Raw genomic sequence first — 27,729 nt, 5'->3', positions numbered from 1 at the left:
TGGGATTGTTTAGTCTGCAGAAGAGAAGAATGAGGGGGGATTTGATAGCTGCTTTCAACTACCTGAAAGGGGGTTCCAAAGAGGATGGATCTAGACTGTTCTCAGTGGTATCAGATGACAGAACAAGGAGTAACGGACTCAAGTTGCACTGGGGGAGGTTTAGATTGGATATTAGCAAAACTTTTTCACTAGGAGGGTGGTGAAGCATTGGAATGGGTTACCTAGGGAGGTGGTGGAATCTCATTCCTTAGAGATTTTTAAGGTCAGGCTTAACAAAGCCCTGGCTGGGATGATTTAGTTGGGGATTGGTCCTGCTTTGAGCAGGGGGTTGGACTAGATGACTTCCTGAGGTCCCTTCCAAACCTGATATTCTATGATTCTATGATCAGGAAGGGAGAGAAATGAATCCGAGTCTCCCACATCCTACAAAAGTACCCAAATCCCTCGTCTAAAGGTTACTAGGAAGCTCTTTCCCACCACCTCTCGTGAATCCAGGCTTTGTTTTTATAAAAAGGCCCAAAACTAGAATGAAAATTTTCAGCTCAAAACATTTTGTTTTGGCCCAACTTAAAATTTGTTGACTGTTCAATACGCTGAATAATTTCATTAATGGTTCAATCCAAAACAAAATGGTTTTTGTCATTTTTTTTGAATTGCCAGCAAACTTACAAATCCATTATTCATGCAGCTCTAAGTACGATACAGTCTTTAATTACATGATCAACATACTTGTTTTTCCACAGGACCTGGGTATTGCAACAGATGTTGGCCCTGCATGCCAAATTATTAGTTATTTGTGCTGGCAACCAAACTTCTCATTTTGTGCACAGACTAGGCAGATACAGAATCCCCACCTTGTCCTCCAGTTCCTGCTCTGTTAAGGGAGGGTGGTTACGCTCGACACTACCTCTGTTTTCATTGTATCCTAAGGAAAGAAGCTCATGTGGTGAGGATTGTTGTGTGAATAAAGTGCCAGAAACAGTAACTGAACAACAAGAAAAACCTCTTCTAATAATTTGATACTTAGTTCCTTTGTAAATGATTATTTGTGCTGGCAACCAAACTTCTCATTTTGTGCACAGGCCAGCCAGATACAGAATCCCCACCTTGTTCTCCAGTACCTGCTCTATTAAGGGAGGGAGGTTACGATCGACACTACCTCCGTTTTCATTGCATCCTAAGGAAAGAAGCTCATTTGGTGAGGATTGCTGTGTGAACAAAGTGCCAGAAACAGAAACTGAACAAGAAAAACCCCTTCTAGTAATTTGATACTGAGTTCCTTTATAAATGGTTACAATCATTTAAAATGCAGAGATTTACATAAATCTCAAGAAGAATCAGCTGCTAGCTGAGATTATTATAGCACGTTTTAAGATCTAAAATCCTTGTGAGCTTTCTTCTTATGACACACCCTTTCTTCTCCTCTTCAGTTGGATCCAGATGCCCTTATGTGGGCGAAGTATTAGTTCTCCCACGAGGCCAAGCCCTTCTCGCTCTTGACTTGTTTCCACCCAAAAGTGCCGTAGGATGATGGCTAGAACAGCTTTCTCTTCCATCTGTGCAAAGCGTTGGCCTTCAGGTTAAATTGGAACAGAAACAGTAGTAGTTTAGTACTCGTAATTGCATGTCAAAGGTTTCCCACAAAATGCAGCATGGGAATAACTGTGCATCTCGTGTCACAGATTATAAACCAATATGGGCCAAATTTAGGGTTGAATGGATGTGCACGCACAGGAGGAAGGACAGAATTATGTCTATTTATTTATCCTAAAAATAGAGTGTGCTGGTGTGATAGAGGGGGGAGGAATTAGGCAGATGATCAAAGGTTGACAAGAAAAGAGGAGAGTCAAAAAAATAGAAATAAAAAAAAGAACTAAGCAAATTGACAAGGGTCACGGACCAGACAATTCGCCCAAGTCTACACTAGAAATTTACATCAGTATAGCTTCATCTCTCAGGGGTGTGAAAAATCCACTTCCCTGAGAAACGCAGCTATACCAACCTAACCCCCGGGGTAGCCAGTGCTAGGTCGACGGAAGAATTCTTCCGTCGCCCTTGCTACCCCTTCTCGGGGACATGGATTACCTATCCTAAGGGGAGAATCCTTCCCATCAGCAAACGCAGTGTATACACAGAATGCTGCAGCTACACTGCTGTAGTGTTTCAAGTGCAGACAAGCCCTTAGCCAAAGATTTAACTCAAAAGAGATGTAGATTTAAAAAAGGTGTCTTATGTTGTATCTCACCATTCCCTCAACCCCTTCTCTGTACAATGTCTATTATTCAGACTGCCATCTATCTAGGCAGGAATCTTTATGTCTCCAAAGCGTCCAGACTTCTTTGGGTGCTCTAGAAACAATAATTAATTAGCATGGGTATAAGAAATAAGATCACCTGAAGAACCCCACAGGAAGAGAGAAAATGTTGCGACAATGAAAATGTGAGATCCTGGTAAAAATTGCTCTGCTGCAGTTATCAGCCACAGAGACCTGAAATCTCCATTCAAATTCATAGGCTCTGTTGTGCGTACTACAGCAAAGGCATCTTCACCTAAGCGGTGAGAAAATAAACATATATGGGACCTAGTACACTTTACTACGTACCAATACAGTTTCTGGGTCCAGCAGAGAATGGCACATATGCATATGGGTGCCTTCCCTTAGAATTCTCAGGGAAGAATCGCTCAGGCCTAAATTCTTCCGGGTCTGGAAAAATCTCCGGTTCTCTGTGCAGTACGTAAGGAACCACAACTACCTCTGTTGCTTTTGGTATCTTAAATCCTCCTGCAAAAATAGTATCAACATGCCAGTGAAGTAAGTGGCTTTCTCTAAATGGATACAAAACTTAAAACCAATTCTTGATGCGGGCACCACCTTGATGGAGCAGATATTTATCATACCTAAAATGATGAATACACACAAAAGGCTGAGAACTACTTACTAATATGGCAATCTTCACTTGTGGTGCGGGCAAAGAATGGAACAGAAGGGAAGAGACGAAGGGCTTCCTTAACAACACACTCAAGATATCGGAGCTTCTTCAAGTCATCCACTGTGACAGGCCGGTCAGAGTTCCCTGATCAGAATCAGGACAGTGGTGTGAGAAACAACTGTGCTAATCAGATTAAACACACAAGCTATTTTAAGAGGCTCACAGCTATCTTAAACAACGACCAAACTACAACTGCCCCACTGTACTTATGGGTTTGAATCATTTATCTCTATTTCATTCTTGTGATGTCCTTAAACTATTATTATGTATTGTTTGTATTGAGATAGCATTGAAGAGCCCCAGTCATGGACTAGGACCCCATTGTGCTAGGCACTGTACAAAGATAGAAGAGATGGTTCTTGCCCCAAAAAGCCTACAATCTGAGTACTGAAATTTGTCACCACTCCCTTAGCATCCAACCAACTCCTAGTGACATTGAGTTCTCCGCAGAAGAGTTACAGCACATACAGTGGCAGTTCTGTGGTTTATTTGCCTTTTTAAACCTCTACACAGAAATGAATATGTAAACCATATCCTGTACCATGCAAAATCTCACCTACATCCAAGGAAAGAGTAGAAACTTACCAAACACTTCATCCAATTCTCTGTGAACTTTCTTCTGGGCTTCAGGATGGCATCCAAGTAAGTAGATGGCCCAGTTCATAGCAGCAGCTGTTGTATCATGCCCCTAGAAGTACAGATTTACTCAGATGTTCAGATCTGCATTGTCCTCATGCATATGAAGATAAATATATACAAAGAATTAGGGATATCATAGTGGTGTAGCCTAACTGTACAGATACAGAAGAAAGGGTAAGACAATATGAATCATGTAACAATTTGGTACCTAAGACTGAACAAGAAATAACCAGTTATGTAATAGGATGGATGGAGACTAAGATAAGAAAAAAACGGAAGCAAATCATAATAATTAATAAGCAGAAGTCCGTTTGCCAGCCCTCTTCTATTACTTAGCTTTTCTATGTTGGCTGGGTGAAGGGTCTTCCTCCACTTTCAGTATCTATGAGGAAGAGGTTTGCTATTGCTTCCTTGTAGACATAAACTTGTTGACTCACTAAATCTCTCTCAACAGTCACAATAATTTAAACACTATATAGCAATCTTAAAGTCACTATTTTTTCCTCAGTCAACTCTTGGAAGAGCATTTACCATTCTTCACCGCTTTACAATGAAATGTAAGTATACCTGACTTTTTAGTTACTATCTTTCCTATCCTACGATAAAATATACAGTATTACCATCAATTATCAGAAGAGGGCAAAGCAATTTAATTTTGCTAAGATTATATATGGCAAACATAAAACTCAGCCATTCAGGTACTATATGCTAAAGAAAACAAGAGAATGTTCACTAGCAACAGATTTTAGTACAAGCTTAATTTTAATCAAATGTTCTCTAATTATGACATAGAATAATAGCGACCACAGTAACATTAATTCCATTGTCTCCAGGAGTACAGATTTACACCAGCAGAAAACTGGAGCAGTACAGCAGGGAACCAGATGCAGTGTGATCATTTCCACTCATCCTGTCACAACCGATATAAGTGTAATGGAAAGGATCCAAAGACAGCTAACAAAAGCGATTAGAAGTATAAAGAGATTCATTGTGGGAAGAGATTGGGACCATTCAGTTTAGTTGGAGTACCTCAAACATGAAAGTATCCACTTCCTCTCGAATATCCATGTAGCTCAGTTTGTTCCCTTCATCATCAGTTGTACTGAGAAGCATATCAAGAAAAGCCCTTCTCCTTTTGGGCCCACTTTGTTCGCAGTTGTCATCAAAGTCATCTTTCTGTTGTGTGTGGTTCTCTATTTCATGGGCTTTTTCTGCAATAACCTTAGATATAAATAAATCAATATACACCTCTACCTCAATATAACGCTGTCCTTGGGAACCAAAAAATCTTACCACGTTATAGGCGAAACCGTGTTATATTGAACTTGACTTGATCCACCGGAGTGCACCAGCCCCCCCTTCCCCCCCCCCCCCAGAACTGCTTTAACGCGTTATATCCAAATTGGTGTTATATCAGGTGGCGTTATATCGAGGTAGCAGTGTATTATTTTTTCAACAGTTTAGATTCCACCCTCTAAGTGTGTGGCCACTACTTTAAAATACAGGTACTTTAAAATATACATACTTTAAAATAACTTTTATCCCAGATATTTAAAGACTGACTCTACCGCTGACTCCATACTATGCGCTGGTTGGCGATATTAAGCGACATCTATACCCACCCCCTTAGTATTTCCCTTAGTATTTGTTTTCCTATTGTACACTGAGTTTGCCCAAGTCAGGGTTGTGAATCATGTAGAATCTGAGTTTTTAGGTCCATGCTGGCTCATTGCTTTGATTCTGAGTCTTCAACACCATGTCTGTAGTAAGCAATATTATAATACTGTACAGTGATAGTGCCTCACACAGAATGCAAATCAGCATCAAGTTGTTATAGAAAGAAAGACAGGATTTGACTGGTAACCCATGTTAAGCTGGAGAAAATGAATTAAAATCAGATGTTACTTCTATGGATTTAAAATTAAGAGAAACTAGTGGACTTTTATAAAAAAATAGGTCATCTCCATGTATTTTTTCCTTCCTGAAGTGTATTCATTGGGGTTTTTATATTTAAGTTTTCCATGCAGTCCAAATTTCTATCATTTTCTCAAAATTTCAGATCTGAACTGAAATATTTAAGTACTGGACAAAGCACCAGAGCAAAGCAGAATGCCATTTTAAAATATTTTAGCTGTTACAGGCCTTAGGGTGAAGTGCTCCAATTATTTTAAAATGTTCAGAAAATTGCATGTTAAAGGAATTAGGATGATTCTATGTGGTTTTTTTTTTTACCACCAGTTACAACTAAGTTATACTATTACCATGTGAGGGGGACCCATTGGCTAAAACCAACACTCAAGCAACAAGTTCTAAGTCACATTATCTCTCCTCTTCAGAGGATTTCTTTAGGGACTGAATATCATAAACATTCAGTTCTCCTATTATGTATGTACCACAGATAAGGCGTTGTTCCCAATGGCTGATTCTCTGTCACCACATTCACAATCTGGAATCTCTATATTTACTACATTATTTCTCTTCATTGCTGGGAACACAATAGAAAAAGGAATAACTGGTTACGTTGTCAGTAAAACTGTGAAGGATCTTGAGGCTTCTATTATGTTCCCTTCCTTCTTGGAACATAGGGTACATCAAGTTAGGCCAAAGCCAAGGAGACTTCTGTCTATGATGAATGAGGTCACTCATCCTAGGGTAACAAAAATAGCATTATAATATTTATTTCTAAAAACATATTCACAACATGTCCACCAGAGTCTAATAAGGTCTAAATTTCCTGGTCCTGGACAGGATGATGCAAGTACCACTTGATGTAGCTGACACAAACCATTTTGTCTAATCTTTAGGGATGCCCTCAATCCACTTTTAATTAATTATAATGCTCAGTACCAGCTATAATACTTTTCACATTTTTATTTATAGAAATGATTCTGTCCAGTGAAATCTATTTTCCCATACAAATCAGTATTAATCCAAGAAGTTTGCCACTATGAAAAAAAACCCTAAGGCCAACTTTTTCTCTTGGGGCTTGGCTACACTGGAGAGTTGCAGCGCTGGTGGTGGGTTTACAGCGCTGCAACTTAGTCACCGTCCACACTTGCAAGGCACATACAGCGCTGCATCTCCCTGGCTGCAGCGCTGGCTGTACTCCTGCTCTGCCTGGGGTATAAGGATTGCAGCGTTGGCGATGCAGCGCTGCTCCGCAAGTGTGGCCACCAAAAGCGCTGTAATTGGCCTCCAAGGTATTTGGAGGTATCCCAGAATGCCTGTTCAGCCACTCTGCTGTTTTGTTGTGATCTCCGGGCTCCCGGAGCACCTTATCTAAAAAATAAACACAGCTCCTGTTTGCTCCAGCAGAGGCAGGCAGGGGAATTCTTTTGGAATGTTCACAGCTAGTGTTTGCTTAAGGAGAGAAGCAACACGGCGGTGGGGGGGGGGGAAGTCCGTTTTGGAGAAGCTGCTTATCTGGTCTGAAGGCTATTTGCATTTAGTGAATCAGAGAGGGGTGGGGGAAGGGGTCCAAACTTTTAAAATGATTGAAGGTTGGTGCTGTGTATCTTCCAGTCCTTAGAACTTGCAAGGCAGGGAGCTGACACAGTGTCAGCTCCAAAAATCCACTCTCTCTGGCTTTGGCTACACTTGCATTTCAAAACGCTGCCGCGGCAGCGCTGCCGCGGCAGCGCTTTGAAGCGCTAAGTGTAATCAAAGCACCAGCGCTGGGAGAAAACTCTCCCAGCGCTGTCCGTACTCCACTTCCCTGTGGGGAATAACGGACAGCGCTGGGAGCGCGGCTCCCAGCGCTGGGGCTTTGACTACACTGGCGCTTTGTAGCGCCGCAATTTGCAGCGCTGCAGCAGGGTGTGTTTTCACACCCTGCTGCAGCGCTGCAAATTTGTAAGTGTAGCCAAGCTGTCTGTCTCCCGCACGCTCCCTGTCACACTCCACCCCACCGCCGTCTTTTGAAAAGCACGTTGCAGCCACTTGAATGCTGGGATAGCTGCCCATAATGCACCACTCCCAACAGCGCTGCAAATGCTGCAAATGTGGCCACATTGCAGTGCTGGTAGCTGTCAGTGTGGCCACACTCCAGCGCTTTCCCTACACAAAGACAGCTGTAACTCCCAGCGCTGCACATCTGCAAGTGTAGCCAAGCCCTTGGTCACACTAATGTAAATCTGGAATAACTCTACTGAAGTCCACAATATTGATCTGCATTTCCAATAGGATCAGTCACAAAACAAATCATTGTATTACCAATGCAATGCTTGGTCTAATCTAATCTAATGTAGACCTGTATGGTCTGATTCTTATGGTCACTAAGGGTACGTCCATACTTACGGCCGGGTCGACGGGTAGCGTTCGACTTCAGGGAGTTCGAACTATCGCATCTAATCTAGACGCGATAGTTCGAACTCCGAACGCGCTCCCGTCGACTCCGGAACTCCACCACCACGAACGGCGGTGGCGGAGTCGACAGGGGAGCCGCGGACTTCGATCCCGCGGCGTCTGGACAGGTAAGAAGTTCGAACTAAGGTAGTTCAACTTCAGCTACGCTATTTGCGTAGCTGAAGTCGCGTACCTTAGTTCGACCCCCCACCCTAGTGTAGACCAGGCCTAAGGTGCTTTTATACTGCTGTGGCAATAAAAAGGGGCCTTGGAATTAGAATAAATTACACTTACACCCAATGTAAGGTCACTTTACACTGCTATGGTGTGACTGTAATTTATTCTCACTTCACTGTTGTGTTGCACCTCCTGTAGTCTTTTACACTAACGCACGACGAATGAAAAACATTACCATTCTAACCTGACATCATGTCACACCCACTCTGCACTGTGTCAATGTTTATACAAGGTGCAAATCAACGGTGAGTTGGGCTCAATGTGCTATACAGATTCAGTGTCCCCCCTCCTCCCCATTCCCCCCCACCAAAGAAGGCTCAGAGGAGCTGTGGTGACTAGTCCAGCCAATATTAGCTATGGAAAGGCCAATTTGCAACTGCAACCTGTTCACACATTACAGCAGCTGGCCTTGTGGAGCCATTACAGAGGTCTCTTCTGTGCACGTACAGCCTGCATAGGTTCTACCATCATCCTGCCACTCTACCTCCATATACACTCCCTCATCCCCACACATGGGCAATAAAAGACCTAACTTGCACTGCGGGCCTTGTGCGTAGGTGAACTGTTGCTCTTGTGCAGGCCTGGTTGTCCTACCAGATTTTGCTTTAGAAAGATTTTAGGTGCTATAGCTGACAGTGGCATTCTCAATCCTACACCAACAAAACTATAAGACAGACTTGAAAGATCTACACTTACTTATAAACAGCACGGACATATTCAGAATCCCTATTGTTCTGCGCACCAACATTCTTGCCCATCGCAGTTTCTAGAAAGAGAAAAGAGAAATTTATTAAGAATACGTTAGCTGGGTGGAAAGCCAGCAGTACATTGAGAACATACGGCCAGGTGTTGCATGAAAGCATTGCAGCCATTTACATCCTCATCTCATGGCGTTTCTCTTTTTTTAAAATGTGTACTCTCTTTGTGAGTCTAGTCCTAATATTCCTGTTCCTTTAACTCTCCCTCAGGTTAGATTCCATATTCCTGTTCCACCCCATAACACAATATTTGATTGTTCAGATAAACACAAACAATTAAAACAGAAAAGATGTGTTCAGTGTTGATAATACAAAAGTAGTGGTGGAAGACCAGCAGGGCTTTTTTGTCAATTATCTCAACAAATGAAACTGTAGCATTGTGGACAGCTGTAGTCTCGTCCTCATTTACAGCACTTCTATAGCAACTGTTGAATCATCACCAGGACTTACCACAGATTATATCCAGGGCACAGAGAGTGATGTCTAGAAAGCAATCAAAGGGCTCTTTGTCAACATTCTTTTCAAGTTTATCAACCAAAATATTGGCTTGTTCGTTCATAACTTCTAGAAAATCAGCTAAGATTGTGAAGTGGAATGTGGGAGTTATCATTTTCCTTCTGGAACGCCACTTATCTCCAGTGCTACAAAATAAAGAGTTGGAAATTAAGTATAAAAAACCTCATCAAAAAGGAAACAATTAATTGCTTGTGGAAGTGATCAGTGAATATACAATTTCTGGCACTAGAGTAGCTACAACTGGTAGATAGATTCTTACAGATAATCTTTTCAAATGTTGCCAGTAGACCACGTAGTCTTTGTCAGTCCATCTTCACTGATGATAGTAAAGAGTGGCTCTAATGAATTGTAACATTTTTCATATATAAATTAATGTTGGTAGTTGCAGCCAGCACCGCTCACCATAAGGGGCAAAGTGGAAGTACATTTTGCTACAAAACTCTTGTAATCATACAGTGCTACTAACAGCTTGGTGCTAACTGTAGCTGCTGCAAGACAAATATGGTGAACAAAAAGTTACCCTAAGGCAAGGGCTCACATTGAGAAGGCACTTGGGGTGTAAGTGGGTGAGGAGAAGGGTAAATAAGAAGTCCCTTGTTAAATGTTTAGCAACCTAGCTCCGGTTAAGGTAAGCCCATCTTCACTGATAATCGTAAATGGTGGCTGCCCTCCTGTTACGGGATGGTCACCCGCTACGGCCCTGAAAGGGTTACAGCCAGCCCTGGGAGAGGGCTGGGGCTGCGAGCCAAAGACTAGGCTGATGAGGGAGGCAGCCACAGCTGGGGCCACACCCCAATCAGGCCACAGCTGGCCCTATAAATGGTTGTGGGCCAGGAGCTCAGAGAGTGTCTCTGTAGCTGTGGAGAAATGGGCCTAGCTGCTTGGGAGCTCAGCAGGGTATGTAGAGTGGAGCAAAGCTGGGGAAAGGCCAGAAGAGCTGGGGAGCTCCAGGCTGGAAAACCCCCAGGCTGCAAGCCTTGGTAAAGGCCAGGAAGGGTAGTGGGGTTGCAGAGGTGCAGCCCAGGGTATGCAAAGGCAGCAGGTCCAACCCCACCCCTTGCTGATGGTGAGTGGTTTACAGACTGCAGTCTGCCCCAGTGTGCCGGGGCTAGATGGTCACTGGCAGTAGCCACTGAGGCAAGTTTGGGATAGAGGGTTGGGGGTTCCCCTGGGTGGAGAGACCCAGAGAGTGGGGGTACTGCCAGGGGTCAGCACCCATGATAAAGGGGCACCAGGGCCTCGGAGGGACACGGGGGTCTGAGGCATGCGGGATACCAGCCGGCAGAGGGGGCTCCAAGGCTGAAAAAGTTAATTTCCTGGACGACCAGCGGGAAGTGCCGCGCTGGTGAGTCGTCACCTGCTACACAGTGGTGGAGAATGCAGGCAAGTGCAGTCCGCCCCGATATAAGGGGCAAGGCAAGGATTGGGACGATTGCCAAGCGGAGAGAAGAAAGGGGTGATGGATCCCCGATAAGCGGAGGTATTCTTCACAGAGGGTTCCTGTGCCATTCCAGGCTGGGCTCCCGGGTCTGGTCCCCTGAGGAAAGGGGCATTCCGACAGCCTGAGAGGCTGGAGAGACTTGTACAAGAGCTCAGGGAGACTCAGCAGAGACAGTGGGAGGTACAGTGGACTTTGAAAACACAGTTGGGGCGGCTAGCAGAGGGGCAGCAGGCCCTGGGGAAACTCCTGTGGAGGGAGTTCCCAAAAGATCGCTGAGACTGATGGGAGAAACCCAGTACTGGGGCCAGGAGGCCCGGGGTAGAGCACCAGCCGTGTTACACCTGTGGGCAGTGTGGACATGTAAGGGTAACTTGTCCCTTTTGGGATGGGGCCAGGGAGCCGCACCCATGCTACACCCCCTTTTTCCACTATGTAGAAAAGTGAGGTTTAGGGATAGTTACTGCCTAATGTTCAGTTTATTACATCAGTATCATCTACCAAATGTTTTTCAAAGAAGAGGATTCATCTCCCACAGAGCTTTTAAGGTGATGGGATGCAGACTAAATGAATTGCGGAGAAACTAAATGAATTCTTTGCTTCAGTCTTCACAGCTGAGGATGTTAGAGAGATTCACAGACCTGAGCCGTCCTTTTTAGGAGACAAATCTGAGGAATTGTCACAGATTGAAGTATCACTAGAGGAGGTTTTGGAATTAACTGATAAACTTAACAGTAACAAGTTGCCAGGACCAGATGGCATTCACCCAAGAGTTCTGAAAGAACTCAAATGTGAAATTACGGAACTATTAACTATGGTTTGTAACCTGTCCTTTAAATCGGCTTCTGTACCCAATGACTGGAAGATAACTAACGTAACACCAATATTTAAAAAGGGCTCTAGAGGTGATCCCGGCAATTACAGACTGGTAAATCTAACATCAGTACCGGGCAAATTAGTTGAAACAACAGTAAAGAATAAAATTGCCAGACACATAGAAGAACATAAATTGTTGGACAAAAAGTCAACATGGATTCTGTAAAGGGAAATCATGTCTTACTAATCTATTAGAGTTCTTTGAAGCAGTCAACAAACATGTGGACAAGGGGGATCCAGTGGACATAATGTACTTAGATTTCCAGAAAGCCTTTGACAAGGTCCCTCACCAAAGGCTCTTACGTAAATTAAGTTGTCATGGGATAAGAGGGAAGATCCTTTCATGGATTGAGAACTGGTTAAAGGACAGGGAACAAAGGGTAGGAATAAATGGTAAATTTTCAGAATGAAGAGGGGTAACTAGTGATGTTCCCCAAGGGTCAGTCCTAGGATCAATCCTATTCAACTTATTCATAAATGATCTGGAGAAAGGGGTAAACTGTGAGGTGGCAAAGTTTGCAGATAATACTAAACTGCTCAAGATAGTTAAGACCAAAGCAGACTGTGAAGAACTTCAAAAAGATCTCACAAAACTAAGTGATTGGGCAACAAAATGGCAAATGAAATTTAATGTGGATAAACGTAAAGTAATGCATATTGGAAAAAATAACCCCAACTATACATACAACATGATGGGGGCTAATTTAGCTACAACTAATCAGGGAAGAGATCTTGGAGTCATCGTGGCTAGTTCTCTGAAGATATCCACACAGTGTGTAGCGGCAGTCAAAAAAGCAAACGATGTTAGGAATCATTCTAAAAGGGATAGAGAATAAGACAGAGAATATCTTATTGCCCTTATATAAATCCATGGTACGCCCACATTTTGAATGATTAGGCGTTTGGAATGGGTCCCATATGAGGAGAGATTAAAGAGGCTAGGACTTTTCAACTAGAAAAGAGGAGACTAAGGGAGGATATGATAGAGATGTATAAAATCATGAGTGGTGTAGAGAAAGTGAATAAGGAAAAGTTATTTACTTGTTCCCATAATATAAGAACTAGGGGCCACCAAATGAAATTAATGGGCAGCAGGCTTAAAACAAATAAAAGGAAGTTGTTCTTCACACAGTGCACAGTCAACCTGTGGAACTCCTTGCCTGAGGAGGTTGTGAAGGCTAGGACTATAACAGGGTTTAAAAGAGAACTAGATAAATTCATGGAGGTTAAATCCATAAATGGCTACTAGCCAGGATGGGTAAGGAATGGTGTCCCTAGCCTCTGTTTGTCAGAGGGTGGAGATGGATGGCAGGACAGAGATCACTTGATATTTACCGGTTAGGTTAACTCCCTCTGGGGCACCTGGCATTGGCCACTGTAGGTAGACAGGATAATGGGCTGGATGGACCTTTGGTCTGACCCAGTATGGCTGTTCTTATATTCTTATGACTGTCCAAGTATATGTTTCTGTGGTCCCTGTCCCCTGCAAATAGCTGTTTCTATTGCAATGAGACCAACTAGTCTCCCTCCTCCCATAAAGCTCTTTCAGGGTGCTTGATCCCAGCCTCCAAAGCCATCTCGCTCATTCCGGGGTGGGCCAAATCTATTCCACCTCCTGCTGGGGTGTCTAGTGGGTGTCACTGATGTTTCTCCTTTCCCCTCTCCCAACTACTGCTAGTCTCTGAGGTATGGATGTGTTTGATCTTGCACCATCACAACACAGCCTGGCCAAAGGAGCCAGTGGGCCTTCTCTCCTCAGCTACTCTAGCCTGTCTGCTCCTTATGCTGAATCCCTGCTGCAATCTTAAGAGGAGGCCTAGCCTGTGTCTCAGATGGTTTCAGCAGGGAACACAGTATCTTCCTGTTTCGAGCAGGGGAGCTCACAGCCACAACCACAGACCCCGCGCCCAAAATCTCCTATTTTTTTAAATGTCCCTGAACTGACTCTCCTTTGTCTATAGAGTGAAAGTCAGGAATGCAGCATTGCTGAGATCCAGCCACAATGTTAGTTCCTAAACAGTTTCTAAACAGCAAAACATTATGGGGGAAATAATCTCCAAAATATTTACAAAAGATCAGAAATGGCAGATACCTATATTAGACTTGTGCTTCCAGAATAGCATAAGTAGGTACTATTGCACTGGGGGAGGAGTAAAGTGGGGCCTAACCAGGGCCAGCCCTCCCTCATGAATGCCATCCCCAGAACTGTACAGGGGAGACATCCACAGTGGACATTAAGTGCCTTCCCTCCTCAGGCACATATCCTCTGGGGAAAAAAACAGCAGAGAGGAGCCAGCCAGTGGGCAAAGCCAGCAGAGCAGCAGCAGAAGCAACTGAAGCAGGCACCCATGAACACTGATAATATTTTCCACAGCTTTGACTGGACTTTCTTTGCCTTGTGCTGACTGGGGAAAGGGACTGGAGCAAACAGCTAATGTCTCTATACCTCAGTTTCCCTCCACATCTCACCTGCCCCATATACCTTTCTCCCTTCCCTCTTCTCATCTGCTCTATCCCTCTCATCACTCTCCTTTCCTGCCTTTTCTGTTGTGTGAATCTCCTCCTAGCCTCCTTCAGAAAAAATTATAGCACTAGTATGACATTTGTGCTTCCACATTATTCACTTTGCTTGTGGGTCACATCCCTTTCCCCCACCCTGTGTCTGTCTTGTCTACTTATACTGTAAGCTCATCTTCGGGGAAGGGAGTATCTACTGCTGTGAATGTGTATGGTGCCTAGCAAAAAGGGGCCCTGATATTGGTTGCTCCCTTGGCATTACCCTAATAATCATGATTCATAATAATAGGAGACTATCCCTTCAGCAGAGGTGATAAGTGCGTATAATTGATAAAGGTGGTGTGTTTATGTATTTGATATAGCACATAAATCCAAGCTGACTGTGAGTCAGATTCTGTCTGCAAGCTTGCTTTTCATTACACACCAGCAGCCACACTAAAGTTCTAAGAACAATAAAGTTCTAAGAGCATAAATGAAGGCAGAAATTAATAATTCTGAATCAGATAACTGGCAAGGTGCTCAGGGTGTGCTTCCCAAAGGGGAGTTAGGTGCTGAATTCAGATACCTTGTGCAGAATTTAGGTCTAGTTTGCTACAAAGAACAAAAGGCCCTAATAATGAATGCAATGTTACGGTGGTGGCTAAGGAGTTGCTCTGCGGCTTTGAAGGGTGGGGAAGGATTCTCCTACTCCAATCCCCCATACAGTAGTGCTCAACATGCGCACTATTCTCCTTCTTTTGAGCCCCAGGGTTTCAAAATGAGCTATGTTTATTGTGCCACTTGCTCTGCATCTAAGCTGCTTGGTAGTCCTGCAGAGAGGCAGTGTGGTCCAGCCGATCAGGTATTGGAATAGGAGTCAGAAGACCTGGAGTTTTGTGCCAATATTCTGCTAGATGACCTTGGGAAAGTCACTTCACCTTTTTGTACCTCATTTTTCCAATATGTAAAATGAGAATAATATTTACCCTTATTTTAAAGGCTCTTTGAGATCTACAAATTAAAAGTGATACGTGAGAAGAAAGTAGAAGTAGCAATCAAACACACACACAAATATTTAAAGGATAGAAGGAAGGGGAAGTAAATGGCAATGAATACAAGTTAAAAATGTAGGCAACTGATATGTGAAGATAAAGAAATATATGAAATATCAATGTCCAAATGGGTTAGAGACAATAATAAGGTATTTTAAACATATTAGGAGCAAAACAACCCTATGTCAGGTATCAGAACATTGCTAGATGTAAATGATTTAATTGTAAATACTGATGCAGAAAAGGGAGAAATGTTCAACAGATATTTCTGTTCTGTTTGGAACCATGCAGCAGCTGTGAGGCAGTGACACTCACCTCTCACGAGCACTCTCTTCTGGTTGGATGTGTCTGCAGTCTTTCAGTTCTGGTGGCCCCTGTTGGTGGCTTCTCAGGTGGTTTTTCCAGTGATTCAGCCCTCTGGCCGAGTCACTCACTGTCTATATGTGAATCAGAACAGACCCTTTCTAGGCTATACAGTCCACCAGAGGCCTGTCTCTCTACCCCTCCCCAAGCTCAATCTTTAAGTAGTCCCGGCCCTGGTATGGGGCCATGCCCCCAGGGCTTCCTCCCTTAAGACACTATCTTCCTGCAGCCCTCCCCAGGCTGAGTCCCAGCAGCCAGCAAGGAGCTCCTCCTTAGCTCCCCCCGGCACTGCCCAAACTGAGCTGTCTGTGGTCCTGCTCTACTTTCAGACAGCCAGTAACCTAGTCCTTTCCCTTACAGGTCCACGCAGCAGCTGACTGCTCTGGGCCTGTTGCTCCTTTTTATATTGCCCTTCTGGCCCCGGATTGGCTGCTCCAGCAGACTCTGACTGCCTCCCTTGCAGCACTTCTCCTCTGCTCCTCTCTGGGACAGGGTGTTGCAGGACCCTAAGGCCTCCAGCAGGGGGCCTCTGGGCCTAGTCTACCCTGTCACACAGCATCTGCTTAAATTAAACATTTCCAAATCCATAGATAACTTACACCCAAGAGCCTTAAAGAAACTAGCTGAGGAGCTCTCTCAACCACTAATGTTAATTTTTAACAAATCTTAGAACAGGGGAAATGCCAAAGGATTAGAGCATGGCCAACCTAGTTCTAGTATTTAGAAAGGGAAAAAGGGATGACCCATGGAACTATACACAGGATAGCCTGATGCTGATCCCAGATAAAATGATGGAATGGTTAATTTGGGACTCTTATTAAAAAAAGAATTAGAGGCTACAAATATAATTAATGGCAGTCAACATGGTTTCATACAGGGTAGGTCTCATCAAAATAATCTGCTGTCTTATTTTTTTTTTTAAGAGAACAGTTCTTGTTGACAAAGGCAACTATGTTAATATAGTATACTTGGATTTCTCCAAGGCATTTGACTTAATACCACGTGACATTCTGATTAAAAATATCACATTAACAGGGCATACTTTAAATGGATTAAAAACTGACTCACTGACATCTCAAAATGTAGTTGCTAATGGGGATATATTAGTGAGTGAGACCATTTCTAGCTGAGACCCCTGAGATTGGTTCTGGGTCAACAGCTATTCAATATTTTTATCAGTGATGTAAATGATAATATCAAATCTTTGCTGGTAAAGTTTGCAGATACACAAACATTGGTAGGGTCATCAATAATCAGGCAGACAGGTTACCGTTACAGAGTAATCATAATCCAACTAAATGTGTTTTAAGAGAGCCAAATGAAAGATAATACTTCTGGGAACAAGGAATGCAGGCTATACCTACAGGAGGGTCACCTGGAGAGCAGTGACTCTGAGAAGGACTTATCAGTCATCATAGAAAATCACCTCCAGATGAGCTCTTGGTGCAATGCTGTGGTAACAAGGACTAGTATGATCCTTGGATGTCAAGAAGGACATTTGGAGCAGGGGCTGTCTTCTTATTGTATGTTTGCCCAGCACGTAGCACAATGGGGTTCTGATCCATGACGGGGGCTCCTGGGCACTATGATAATACAAGTGGAGGAGGAGGAAGAGGAGGAAAAGGACAGTTTGAAGGAGGGCCACAAAAATAAACCAGAGGCTGGAAAACAAGACTTACAATGTGAAGCTTTATGAGATCAATTTGCTCAGCTTATCAAAGAGAAGGATGAGAGGTGACTTGATCACTGTGCACAGGTACTTACACATGGAAAAGATATCTGATAGAGGGGAGCCTTTTCAGCCTTGCTGACAAAGGCAGAACACAATCCAATAGCTGGAAGTTAGACAAATTCAACCTTGAAATAAGATGCCATTTCCTAGCCGTGAGGGTAATTAGACTTTGGAACAATTTACCAACATAGGTGGTAGACTCACCATTGCCTGGAGTCTTTAAAATGAGATTCTATAGCTCTCTAAAAAATATGTTTTAATCCACCTTCAGGCTGGATGGTCATTGTGGGCTCTCTGGGCTCAGAATCTGTGAATTTATGAATCCCACCCTTCGTCCCTTTTCTTCATGGACCATGGGGAGAACAGGTGTGTCTGCATTGCCCTCAGCATACTCATTTACACTTGCAGCTCTGTAGTAAGACAATGATTATAATCAAATCTCATTCTTCAGGGTTTCACCAGTCACCTGTAATCATCAGGGAGGAATTTTTTTCCCAATGCACAATTGGCCAGATTTCTTGTAGGGTATGGTGGGGGGGGGGGGGGAGGGTTCACCTTTCTCTGAAACATCAAGGATTGGCTACTACTGGAGACAACACACCAGACTGGGTGGACCACTGGTCTGAGTCGTACAGAAAATCCTCTCTCTGACAATGGCTGGTGTGTCTTGCACCCGAGCTCAGGGTCAAACTGATCACCAGATCTGGGATCAGGAAAGAATCACCAAGTCAGATGGGAAGGGTACTTGGGCATTTTTGCCATCCTCCACAGCACAATGTGTGGATCACCAACGAAGATCATTTGTGCATAGCTTACCTAATCAATTCCCTGCCATTGCAAGGGCCTTGGGTATTGGTCAGTCTTTCTTGTTCTCTGCCTCTGGCACACAACAGTCTCCCGAGGACTGACATACTTTAGTTTAACCCAAGTGTGACAGATATGGCAATTTCCCGCAACATACTTGGGAGACCTTAGTGAATTAAGTTTACATATCTTTAGGGTCCATTGCATTAAATGAATGGTGGTGGGCTTGGATGATCAAATGACTATATTGAACAAATTGGCAGATAAAAATGGATTTTGGGGATAATACCAGTGAAATGGATTTCCTAGGAAATATCTAGGGGGGCGGTGAATGCAAATTTCACTCCCACCCCCACGGTTATGCAACTGCACCCTAAGGACAGGACAATCATCAGCTGATTCCCTAATCTCTGAATCCCAAGATCAAAGGACCAAGCTGTGTAAAGGAAAGATGAACCTATGCATGGCTGTGCCTGTTCTGAGCAAAAGCTGTAATGAACTTGTCACTACAGAAAAACCCTTTGGTGGGATTGGAAGGACTGATTCCTACCAAAGCCCCTGCTGGAGTAGGGCATGGTGGGGGTCATCTTTGGTAAGCTTTTCAGCATGTGTGTAGGTTCTTTTGTTCTTTTGAATATGTTTTCCCTGTAATCCTTTCACCTTAAAAATAAATGTGCCTGCTTAGAAAGAGCCGTGTGGGAACTTAGAACGGTGTGCAATTCAACTGTCTATAGCCTTTGGAGAAAAAGCAAAATACAGATATTGGCCTGTTCAGGCAGTTGTGGCTTGCTGGGAATATCACAGTATAGACAGGGAACTGTACAGCCTAGAAAAACCTCATCAGGAAGGAGAGAGACACAAAACGGTGATGGGTGAGGAGTTCGGAGCCTCGAGTGGGTGCCCTTGCACATGGCTCGCCTTGAAGTTCATGAAGCTGAGTCTGAGGACAGCTGAGGGGTACATCAATAAGACTACATGTGTCATTTGTGTGGGGAGAATATTTGATATTGCTGGATTATAATTGACTGATATTCTTTTGCTGAAGAATTAAAAGTTGTTTCTACACCCCTACCATGATATAACACCACCCGATATAACACTCTGGGGGCGGGCAGGGCTGCGTGCTCCGGTGGATCAAATCAAGTTCAATATAATGCTCTTTGGGCACCTGTACTTTAGATTCTAATATTCAGACCATAATTATGCTTTTACTCTGCTTATTAGCAAATAAAATATAACACATTCTAGTCTTCAGGCAGTAAATATACATTATATCTTAGAATTTAACTTTGCATAACATTAAAGATACATGACTCTATTTATATATTACTATACCTTGTTAGAAGTCCTGTGCCAAGCCATGGATGTAGAAATTTGTACGGAAAAGATTTTTCTATGTGCTTTGAACTGTTTAGAACAACCTACCAGCAGGAGAAAAGACAGAGGGGAAATATCTCTTTAAAAGAAGAAGTTGGTAACACTGTATACTCATTCTGTTTTTTAGGAGGGGGATATTTGCAAAATATATTCAAAGCTATGACTGCTCTCCTATAAACCTGACCACCCATTTACAATCATAGAGTAGAAGGGTCTCAGGGTGACACTGGGTCAACCTGAATTTCTTGGGCATCTATTTAAAGACTGAATTATATACACACCTAGAGGCTGATGGTAGTGGGCACATTTTATACATTTTAATACATAAACAGGTGTCCTGATAATCAGTGGCAGAAGAGATACCTGAACAACAGAGTTACCTTAAGACTACTCTAAATAATGCATCCTCCTTTATAAAATAATGCCTATGGTTTTAATTAAAACACTTTTTTCAGTTTTAATCTGATTGATGCAAATTATATCATTTCCATCAGTCCTCATGTCCTGTTGAGAGATTTCTTTGTATGCATTTTATTTAATAAATACATTAAAATGTATCTCACCCATATATCACTTGCTAATAAAAAACAACTGTACCTCGAAGATAATAGCACAACACTGACGTTTTAAACTAGTGGATCATTAACACAGTATCTGCTGTCAGAACCTGTTATGTTGATAATGCGAAGTGAAGTTCAAGGTTTTCCACAGTCCAAAACCTGGATAAACATTTCCTCTCACTTAGTCAAGAATCATAGACGCATTTTTAATCAATGAAAAGACACAGAAGAAGAAATTCTGAATTTATCTCAAAGCAAACTACAAACCATTCAGGGCTAGACTGCACTATTTGCATGCTGTCAGTAAAGGGGATGGCCCTCACACCCCTGCAAAGAGAACACCAGGGGTATTGTGTCTCAGTTGCACTGACAGGGAGTGATTTGTGTCATCCCTTTAGCTCATGCAACATACCACTGGGAGGAACATCTGGCATGCAGTCCCTGTGCTCCCCGAGTGCCTAGAGTTATAAAGTACCTGCACAAAAGTAGGCAAGGAAGGCAGGCAGGGAGGAGGAGGAGACCTGCATGAAGCCTAAGCTCTAGACCAGTGGTTCTCAAAGCCAGTCCGCCGCTTGTTCAGGGAAAGCCCCTGGCAGGCCGGGCCAGTTTGTTTACCTGCCGCATCTGCAGGTTCGGCCGATCGTGGCTCCCACTGGCCGCGGTTCGCCGCTCCAGGCCAATGGGGGCTGCAGGAAGCGGCAGCCAGTACGTCCCTCGGCCAAGGGCTTTCCCTGAACAAGCAGTGGACCGGCTTTGAGAACCACTGCTCTAGATGTAACAAGAAGTTTGGTGACTGTCATCTGCCCTTCATGACCAGCCATTTTCAATGTTTACTATAAAATCTGGAGATGAAACAAACACAAAATTTTAAATTAGGGAATCAAGTATCACAGGGGTAGCCGTGTTAGTCTGAATCTGTAAAAAGCAACAGAGTCCTGTGGCACATTATAGACTAACAGATGTAGTGGAGCATGAGCTTTCGTGGGTGAATACCCACTTTGTCAGACGCATGTAATGGAAATTTCCAGAGGCAGGTATAAATATGGTTAGGGAATAACTGTCATAAATTGTCTAACTTGTACAAACAAATGTATTAAACATGAGATAGGAACACTCACCTCCACAGCATCTGGATGATATAAAATCACAAAAGGCAATGGTCCTATCCAAAGTTTTAGCAGGGGTAGATTCCTGTATTCTTCTAAGTTGGTTATTATTTGTTTAAAGAAATCTGTGGGGAGAAAAATCAATTTGAATGGGCCAAACCCAGAAGTTCTGTAATCATGTAATTGATCATGAGTTCACTGCAGTGTTAGTTTTGCTACTGTGATAAAACAAGTATGTTTTGCACTTATTTATTATTTTGATTACAGTAGCACTTAGGGGTTCCAGTCGAGATTGTGATAAACACTGTACAGACACAGGAATCTTGCAACCTAAATAGAAAGGACAAATGAAAGAGAGTATAAAGGAAATATTTTATCTCCTTTTTACAGATGGGGATCTGACACAAAAAGAAACTATGTGACTTGCCCAAGGTCACATAGGAAATCTATGGCGAAGCTAGAAATTAAATACATTTCTTCGGATTCCCTGCCCAGTGCCTGAGCACAAGCCCATCCTCACGCTGATTAATTTTTCTGAACAACATGATAGATGGAATATAAATCCTTGGGGTTTAGGATCATCTATTAAGTACAAGAGAACCTCTACTGATTGACTTTAAAGACCTTAACTGAGTCCCTCTAAAATGGCACCAAGAGCATCTGAGATAAAAGGGGAAATTAGATTGTGCAGATTAATAGATAATTCCACAATCATGCTAGAGTCCACATTCGAGAGAAATTTCTACACAAAAGACCAGAGTGTCACCACCTATTATTAATGTTGCTTGACACTTTCCACCATAAGGCCTCATTTTTAGTTGCTTATAATTTTGCCAAACTTTAACAGTTTGGGTTGCAATTTCCCATGCCAGGTGCTCACCTCAAGCCAAATTTCAGCCAAAACCGTTCAGTTGTTTTCAAGAACAAGGCTAAGTAAAAATATGTTGTTTTGCTCATGTTAAAAAAAATCTTGAGACCTTTACTTTTAAATGCTTTAACATCTCCACGCAGGGGAGTGGACTGTGTGTCAGGAATGTACCTTGTGCCATCCAACTAAAAATCCACCCAAATTTGATCATTTTTAGCCTTTGAAAAATCACATTTTGTATTTGTTCAGTTAGGGGTGGCTCCAGGCCCCAGCGCAGCAAGCGCGTGCCTGAGGCAGCAAGCTGGGGGGGAGCAGCATGCCGGTCGCCGTGAGTCTGGCAGCCTTCGGTGGCGTTTCTGCGGGAGGTCCGCCGGTCCCACGGTTTCAGCAGCAATTCGGCAGCAGGCACGCCGTAGGCGCGGGACTGGCAGATCACCCACAGAACCGCCGCTGAATCCACGGGACCAGGGCGGACCTCCCGCAGAAACGTCACCGAAGACTGCCTGACTGCTGTGCTTGGGGCGGCAAAAATCATAGAGCCGCCCCTGTGTTCAGTAAAGACTTACTGGATCTTAACAGCTAAAAATCTCTGAAGATTCCTTCTTCACTGAACATGCTTGAGTCTCTCACAGCTCGTTTGTGTGACCAGACCAGCCTCCTCCATCCCCTCACAGCTCCTTTGTGTAACCACACTGTGTATGTGCCATCCCTACAGAGCAACTGAGCCTCCTCCTCCCACCCTCACAGCTCCTACATGTGACAGGACTGCACATGTGCCCTGTCCACAGAGCAACTGGCTATGCTGCATCCCCTCCCTGCCCTCACATGTGACCACACTATGCATGTGCCATCCTCACAGTGACTGAGATGCCTCCATCCCCTCAACAGCTCCTGCATGGGACTGGACTGCACATGCCCTCTCCAGCCACGGGTTAGGAGGCTAAAAAGAACTTTACCCATAATGGCTGCTTCAGCCCAGGGTGCAACTGGGCACCATAACTCAGAGCAGGGAGCCTCTCTCTTCTGTGCTCTCCATGACCCTACTGCTGGTACCCAGGCAGCATGGAGGAGGAAGCTGCAGACGGGACAAAAGTCAAATGGGGTAGGGGGGGAAGAGAAGGAAAAGAGTAGATTGGGACAAGAGATCTCATGAAACTGGGACTGGGGGGGAGAGAAACTCTGACTAGGACTGGCCAGGAAAGACTGGGCAAGGAGACTGGGAGCTAGGGAAGGAAGGGCATGTTGGGATTTGTTGGGTGGGGAGGCTAAGACTGGTTAAGTCGGGAGACAGGAACTAATTGGGCAAGGAGACAAGGAATCATTGAGAGAAATGAGAAGATAGGGGACTAGGATACAGTTAGCTGGAGGGTTGAGTGGAGGGAGGCAACCTGGGACTCTCTGGCCACAAGACGAAACAAGGAACCAGGGGGAAATGGGAGCAGGTGAGAGAAGAGACAGATCTGACAAGGAACTGTGGTAGGTGGAAAGAAATTAGACTGGATCGGCGGGTAGTGATCGATCTATTGGGGATCGATTTATCATGTCTAGTGTAGATGCGATAAAATCGATCCCCGATCACTCTGCGGTCGACTCAAAATCAATCATTCAAAAGTTAGGAAATGCCAGAGTTAAGGCTCCCTGTGTATCCTTAAGAATATATATTATGACACAGTCTTTAACTACATGATCACATATTTCTTCCATGGACCCCGTGCCTGATTCAGTACATGGAATGGACCTGCTCTGAGGATTAATCAGGGCCACGTAAGTGAAGGAATCTGCTGTCTATAGGATCCGTGCCTCATTTGTTATAGAAGTTGAAAGGTGCATAGTTAGGGCCATACCAAATTCACGGTCCACTTTGATCAATTTTATGCTGAGAGTATTTTAAAAATAATAAATTTCATTATTTCCGTTATTTAAATCTGAAATTTCACAGTGTTGTAACTATAGGGGTCCTGACCCAAAAAGGAGTTGGGGGGGGTCACCAGATTATTGTAGGGAGGTTTGCAGTACTGCTACCTGCTCTGCTGCTGGTGGGGAACTGCCTTCAAAGCTGGGCATCTGGCCAACAGCTGCTGCTCTCTGGCCACCCAGCTCTGAAGGCAGCGCAGAAGTAATGGTGGCAATACCGCGACCCCCCCCCAAAATAACCTTGCGACCCTCCTGCAAGTCCCTTTTGGGTCAGGACCCCCAATTTGAGAAACACTGGTTCCCCCTGTGAAATCTGTACAGTATAGGCTAAAAGCACACAAAAGACCAGAGTTCATGGGGGGAGACCAGATTTTACAGTCCATGACGCATTTTTCATGGCTGTGAATTTGGTAGGGCCCTATGCATAGTGAACGAGGGCAGGGGGTTGCAGGAAGAGAAAGGAGTATCTGGTGGTTAAGATAGTGGAATTCTGCCCTGGAGAACTGGCTTCTATCCCTGCCTCTGCCACATAGTGTGATGCTAAGCAGGTCACTTAACCCAAATTTTCCACAGGTAGTCACTAATTGTGTGTTCCTCATTTTCTGGGGGCCCAAGTGAGGCCTGCTCAGGAGAAGTGCTGAAGTCAGCAAGAGCTGTGCTTGAATATATAAAGGGTGATACATTGTTAAGTACTATAAAAAAATCACGTCTTCAGCATCTCAGATTGGACACCTAAAATTAGTGGACATTTTTAACCTTAATCTCTCTGTGCCTCACTTCCTCATAATAATACCCTCTCACTTCACAGTGGTGATGCAAAAATAATTAATTAATGTTTGGGAAGCAGATGGATACTACTGTGATCAGTATCATAGAAGAGCCCCTTCATATCACAGTTTGACTAGCATGCAGTAAATACGGCCTATGGCAACATACTGAACTGTGTGGTTAAAATAAAACATTGAACAGCTGCTCATTAATTGAGCACTGTCCATCCTACAGCAGAATGAGGCCAGGATCCAATGCAAAATATAGTATGTGATCATGTAACTAAAGTCTATATCATAATCCATACACACAAAGGAGCTCTTTTAAGTTTGCATAGCCAACCTTAATGCTGGCATTTCCTAACTTTTGAGTGCTTGATTTGGAAACCTTCATAAGATTCCTTTAAAATAAATGTGTGTGTGGGATAGATATAAATGTAGCAAATGCTGTCTTAGGCCCTGAACTTGCAAGGAATTCCACACAGGCAGCCCCCTGCACTTGTTCAGAGCAAATGGCAGGATTGTGGCCCTCGTGTATGGTTTTTTAACCCACTTATATCATAGAACAAAGTCAGAAATGACGTAAAAAGAGCAATTCTGCCAACTAGATCTTCATCAGAATGTATGATGCAAAATAAACATATTTAAACAACCCAGAGCCTTGAAAATTTCCCTGGCACTGGCAAGACATTCCTACAGAAGCATTATTTATGCTTACCCTGATCAAAACAAAATTCTGCTTTTAAAGACACTCATTGGCTTTCCAAATAAAATACTATAACATTTCCAAAACTGAGACCTGTCCGCTCTATAAGTGGTTTCCAGGCCCTGGGCCAGGAATTCAAAGAGGAAAACCTGGAATCTTCCCTAAGTGAGAGCTATTGGTTTCTGTAGAATCTATGCTTTCTGCTCCTTGTGGTTGTGAAGATAACCTTCCAAACCTGACCCAAGTATGATTTGATGCAGCACTGCCTGGTCTTTCTAAATCAACCGAGAGATTGTGCCAGTTAGGCTTTTGGAAGGGGGAACAGCTGCTACCGTTAGGAGCAGGGTTCTGTGTGTATGAGTATGTAGAAGGGCTGCACTTTCCACCTACTGGAACAGAGGTTTGAGTGCAGTCTTACCTCCTGAAGCAAAAGTCCATGGGAACATTCAACCACCCAAGTAAAAGGCTCTTTGGGTGTAGGTGAGGACATCAACGACACCTCATTGCCCCTTAGAGACAGTTCTGTGGAGAAGAGTGTCTCTTGCCACAGCAACAGAGGATTCAGGGAGGAGGATGCCAAGTCCACCAACCACAACCCCAAGCAGAGGTTCATCTAAAGGGGCCCCAACACGGGGCTCTGTGCTGGAATGTCTGCTCATGGTTTTAATTGGCCCTCACAGGAGTTTGATTAAAGGATAAAGGGCCCCTGGGTCTTTGAGGCCTCTTGAGGGGCTGGTGCTTCAAAGCTCCACTCCCAGACGACCTGTGCTGGCCTGGTGGCTAATAGAAGCTGCTCTTTGTGAGGAGTTGTGCACCAACTGGGATCCAGAGTCTCTAGATGGGTTCCCTGCCCAAGTGTAAAGGTCCAGGCCATTGTAGTTTCTCATGGTAGCTGTGCTGCGGCAAAGAGCTCTGGGGCAGCTTGGAACTTTAAAGCTCTACATCTAGAAGGCCTGTGGTGGCAGCTGTCGGGGCCATGGAGTGGGAGGTGCTGAGAGGAGCCAATGTGCCCGGCTACATTCGCCTTAGCTCCAGGAGGTAGGGAAGGGTCCAAGAGGTTACATAACAGTTATTTATAATGTGCTATAAATGGACTTTGTTGTTTCTCTAGTAAGAGAGTTGTGACAGATGTATGTTAATTACACATAAAATAATTACATAAGATACTAAGTTCAGGAATTATTTAGTTCTATAAAATGTGGACTTCATATTTTACAGATAGACGAACACAACGTGAAATACAGCTCACAATTTATAACATTATTAATATCTCTTTAGAACCATATTAGTTTTTGAAACTAAGTTATTCTATCCCTCTTATTTCTATATCATCTAAAGAAAGCAGAGAGTCATTTAGAGTCTGTCTAGGAGATCGGCTTGCAGCTCATGGTCCAGTATATGCAACTGCTGGCAACAGAGCCAAATGGAAAATTCTCTCTTACCTATAGTACATCTACTATAGTTCTGTTTTGCCACAGAAGCATTTTGAAGATGCAAGACTATATTTTAATCTATACTTTAATAAAAATTCTACAAGTGTGAGAAGGGCAGGACTGAGCCTGTATATTTAGCAAAAAGCTGGGATATCCAGACACCAAATAAAATTCACCACGTTAGATGTTCAGTTGTTGTAAATCAGCAGCGCTCCATTGAATACACTGGATTTACACCAGCTGCAGATCTGGCCTACTGTTTTCCCAAATGACATCAACAAGAAAAAACTTCACCAGCAAGAGCATTAAACCTACAAAATTTTGCAACACACCTAGAACTTTGGACAGTTATTAATAAGCTGATGTTAACAGAACAATATATTAATAATGTCATAATGTAAACAACAATTTGACAAGACTAAAATACAACCTCAATTTGCTTTTCTAGGATTACACAGGATAAAGGGATGACTGGGCACATTAATAATTATTATTATTATTTGTATTAACATTTGTATTAACATAGCACCCAGGTGCCCTAGTAATGGAACTAGACCCCACTGTGCTAGGCACTGTACACAAACAGAGCTAAACGGCAGTCCCTGCCCCTCAGAGCCTACAATCTGAAGCCAAGGGGCGAGGTCTTGTGACTTACCTTAATGTGGGTGTGCAACTTCCTGACAATGCAAGGATATCTACAAACAGTCCTCTGTCACAATCATGCCTGGTCTCCCAAAAATAGTTGCCTGTTTC

General features: G+C 43.6%; 1 protein-coding gene across 3 annotated transcripts in view; it reads right to left on the bottom strand.

Moving 5' to 3' along the window:
* Positions 1 to 1,261: 1,261 nt before the first annotated feature.
* Positions 1,262 to 27,729, bottom strand: part of LOC123371897 (cytochrome P450 4V2) — a 28,347-nt gene continuing 1,879 nt past the window's right edge. Inside the window, exons 1-11 of one of the 3 annotated variants that reach the window (XM_045019775.1) lie at positions 21,301 to 21,413; positions 19,581 to 19,666; positions 15,662 to 15,783; positions 9,419 to 9,609; positions 8,907 to 8,976; positions 6,150 to 6,276; positions 4,659 to 4,850; positions 3,576 to 3,678; positions 2,940 to 3,074; positions 2,603 to 2,782; positions 1,262 to 1,573 (exon numbers count right to left, since the gene is read on the bottom strand). In XM_045019775.1, coding sequence (XP_044875710.1) covers positions 1,401 to 1,573; positions 2,603 to 2,782; positions 2,940 to 3,074; positions 3,576 to 3,678; positions 4,659 to 4,850; positions 6,150 to 6,276; positions 8,907 to 8,976; positions 9,419 to 9,609; positions 15,662 to 15,783; positions 19,581 to 19,607 — 1,320 coding nt within the window. In that variant the 5' untranslated portion in view covers positions 19,608 to 19,666; positions 21,301 to 21,413 and the 3' untranslated portion in view covers positions 1,262 to 1,400. Of the gene's footprint in view, positions 1,574 to 2,602; positions 2,783 to 2,939; positions 3,075 to 3,575; positions 3,679 to 4,658; positions 4,851 to 6,149; positions 6,277 to 8,906; positions 8,977 to 9,418; positions 9,610 to 15,661; positions 15,784 to 17,645; positions 17,664 to 19,580; positions 19,667 to 21,300; positions 21,414 to 27,729 lie in introns of those variants that run through there. The other 2 variants (XM_045019774.1, XM_045019776.1) reach the window with 2 other exon arrangements.

This window comes from Mauremys mutica, chromosome 5 (genome assembly GCF_020497125.1).
Source record: "Mauremys mutica isolate MM-2020 ecotype Southern chromosome 5, ASM2049712v1, whole genome shotgun sequence".
Taxonomy (NCBI): domain Eukaryota; kingdom Metazoa; phylum Chordata; order Testudines; family Geoemydidae; genus Mauremys; species Mauremys mutica.
The sequence above is the reverse complement of the archived record's forward strand: the minus strand, read 5'-3'. Positions and strand labels throughout refer to the sequence as shown.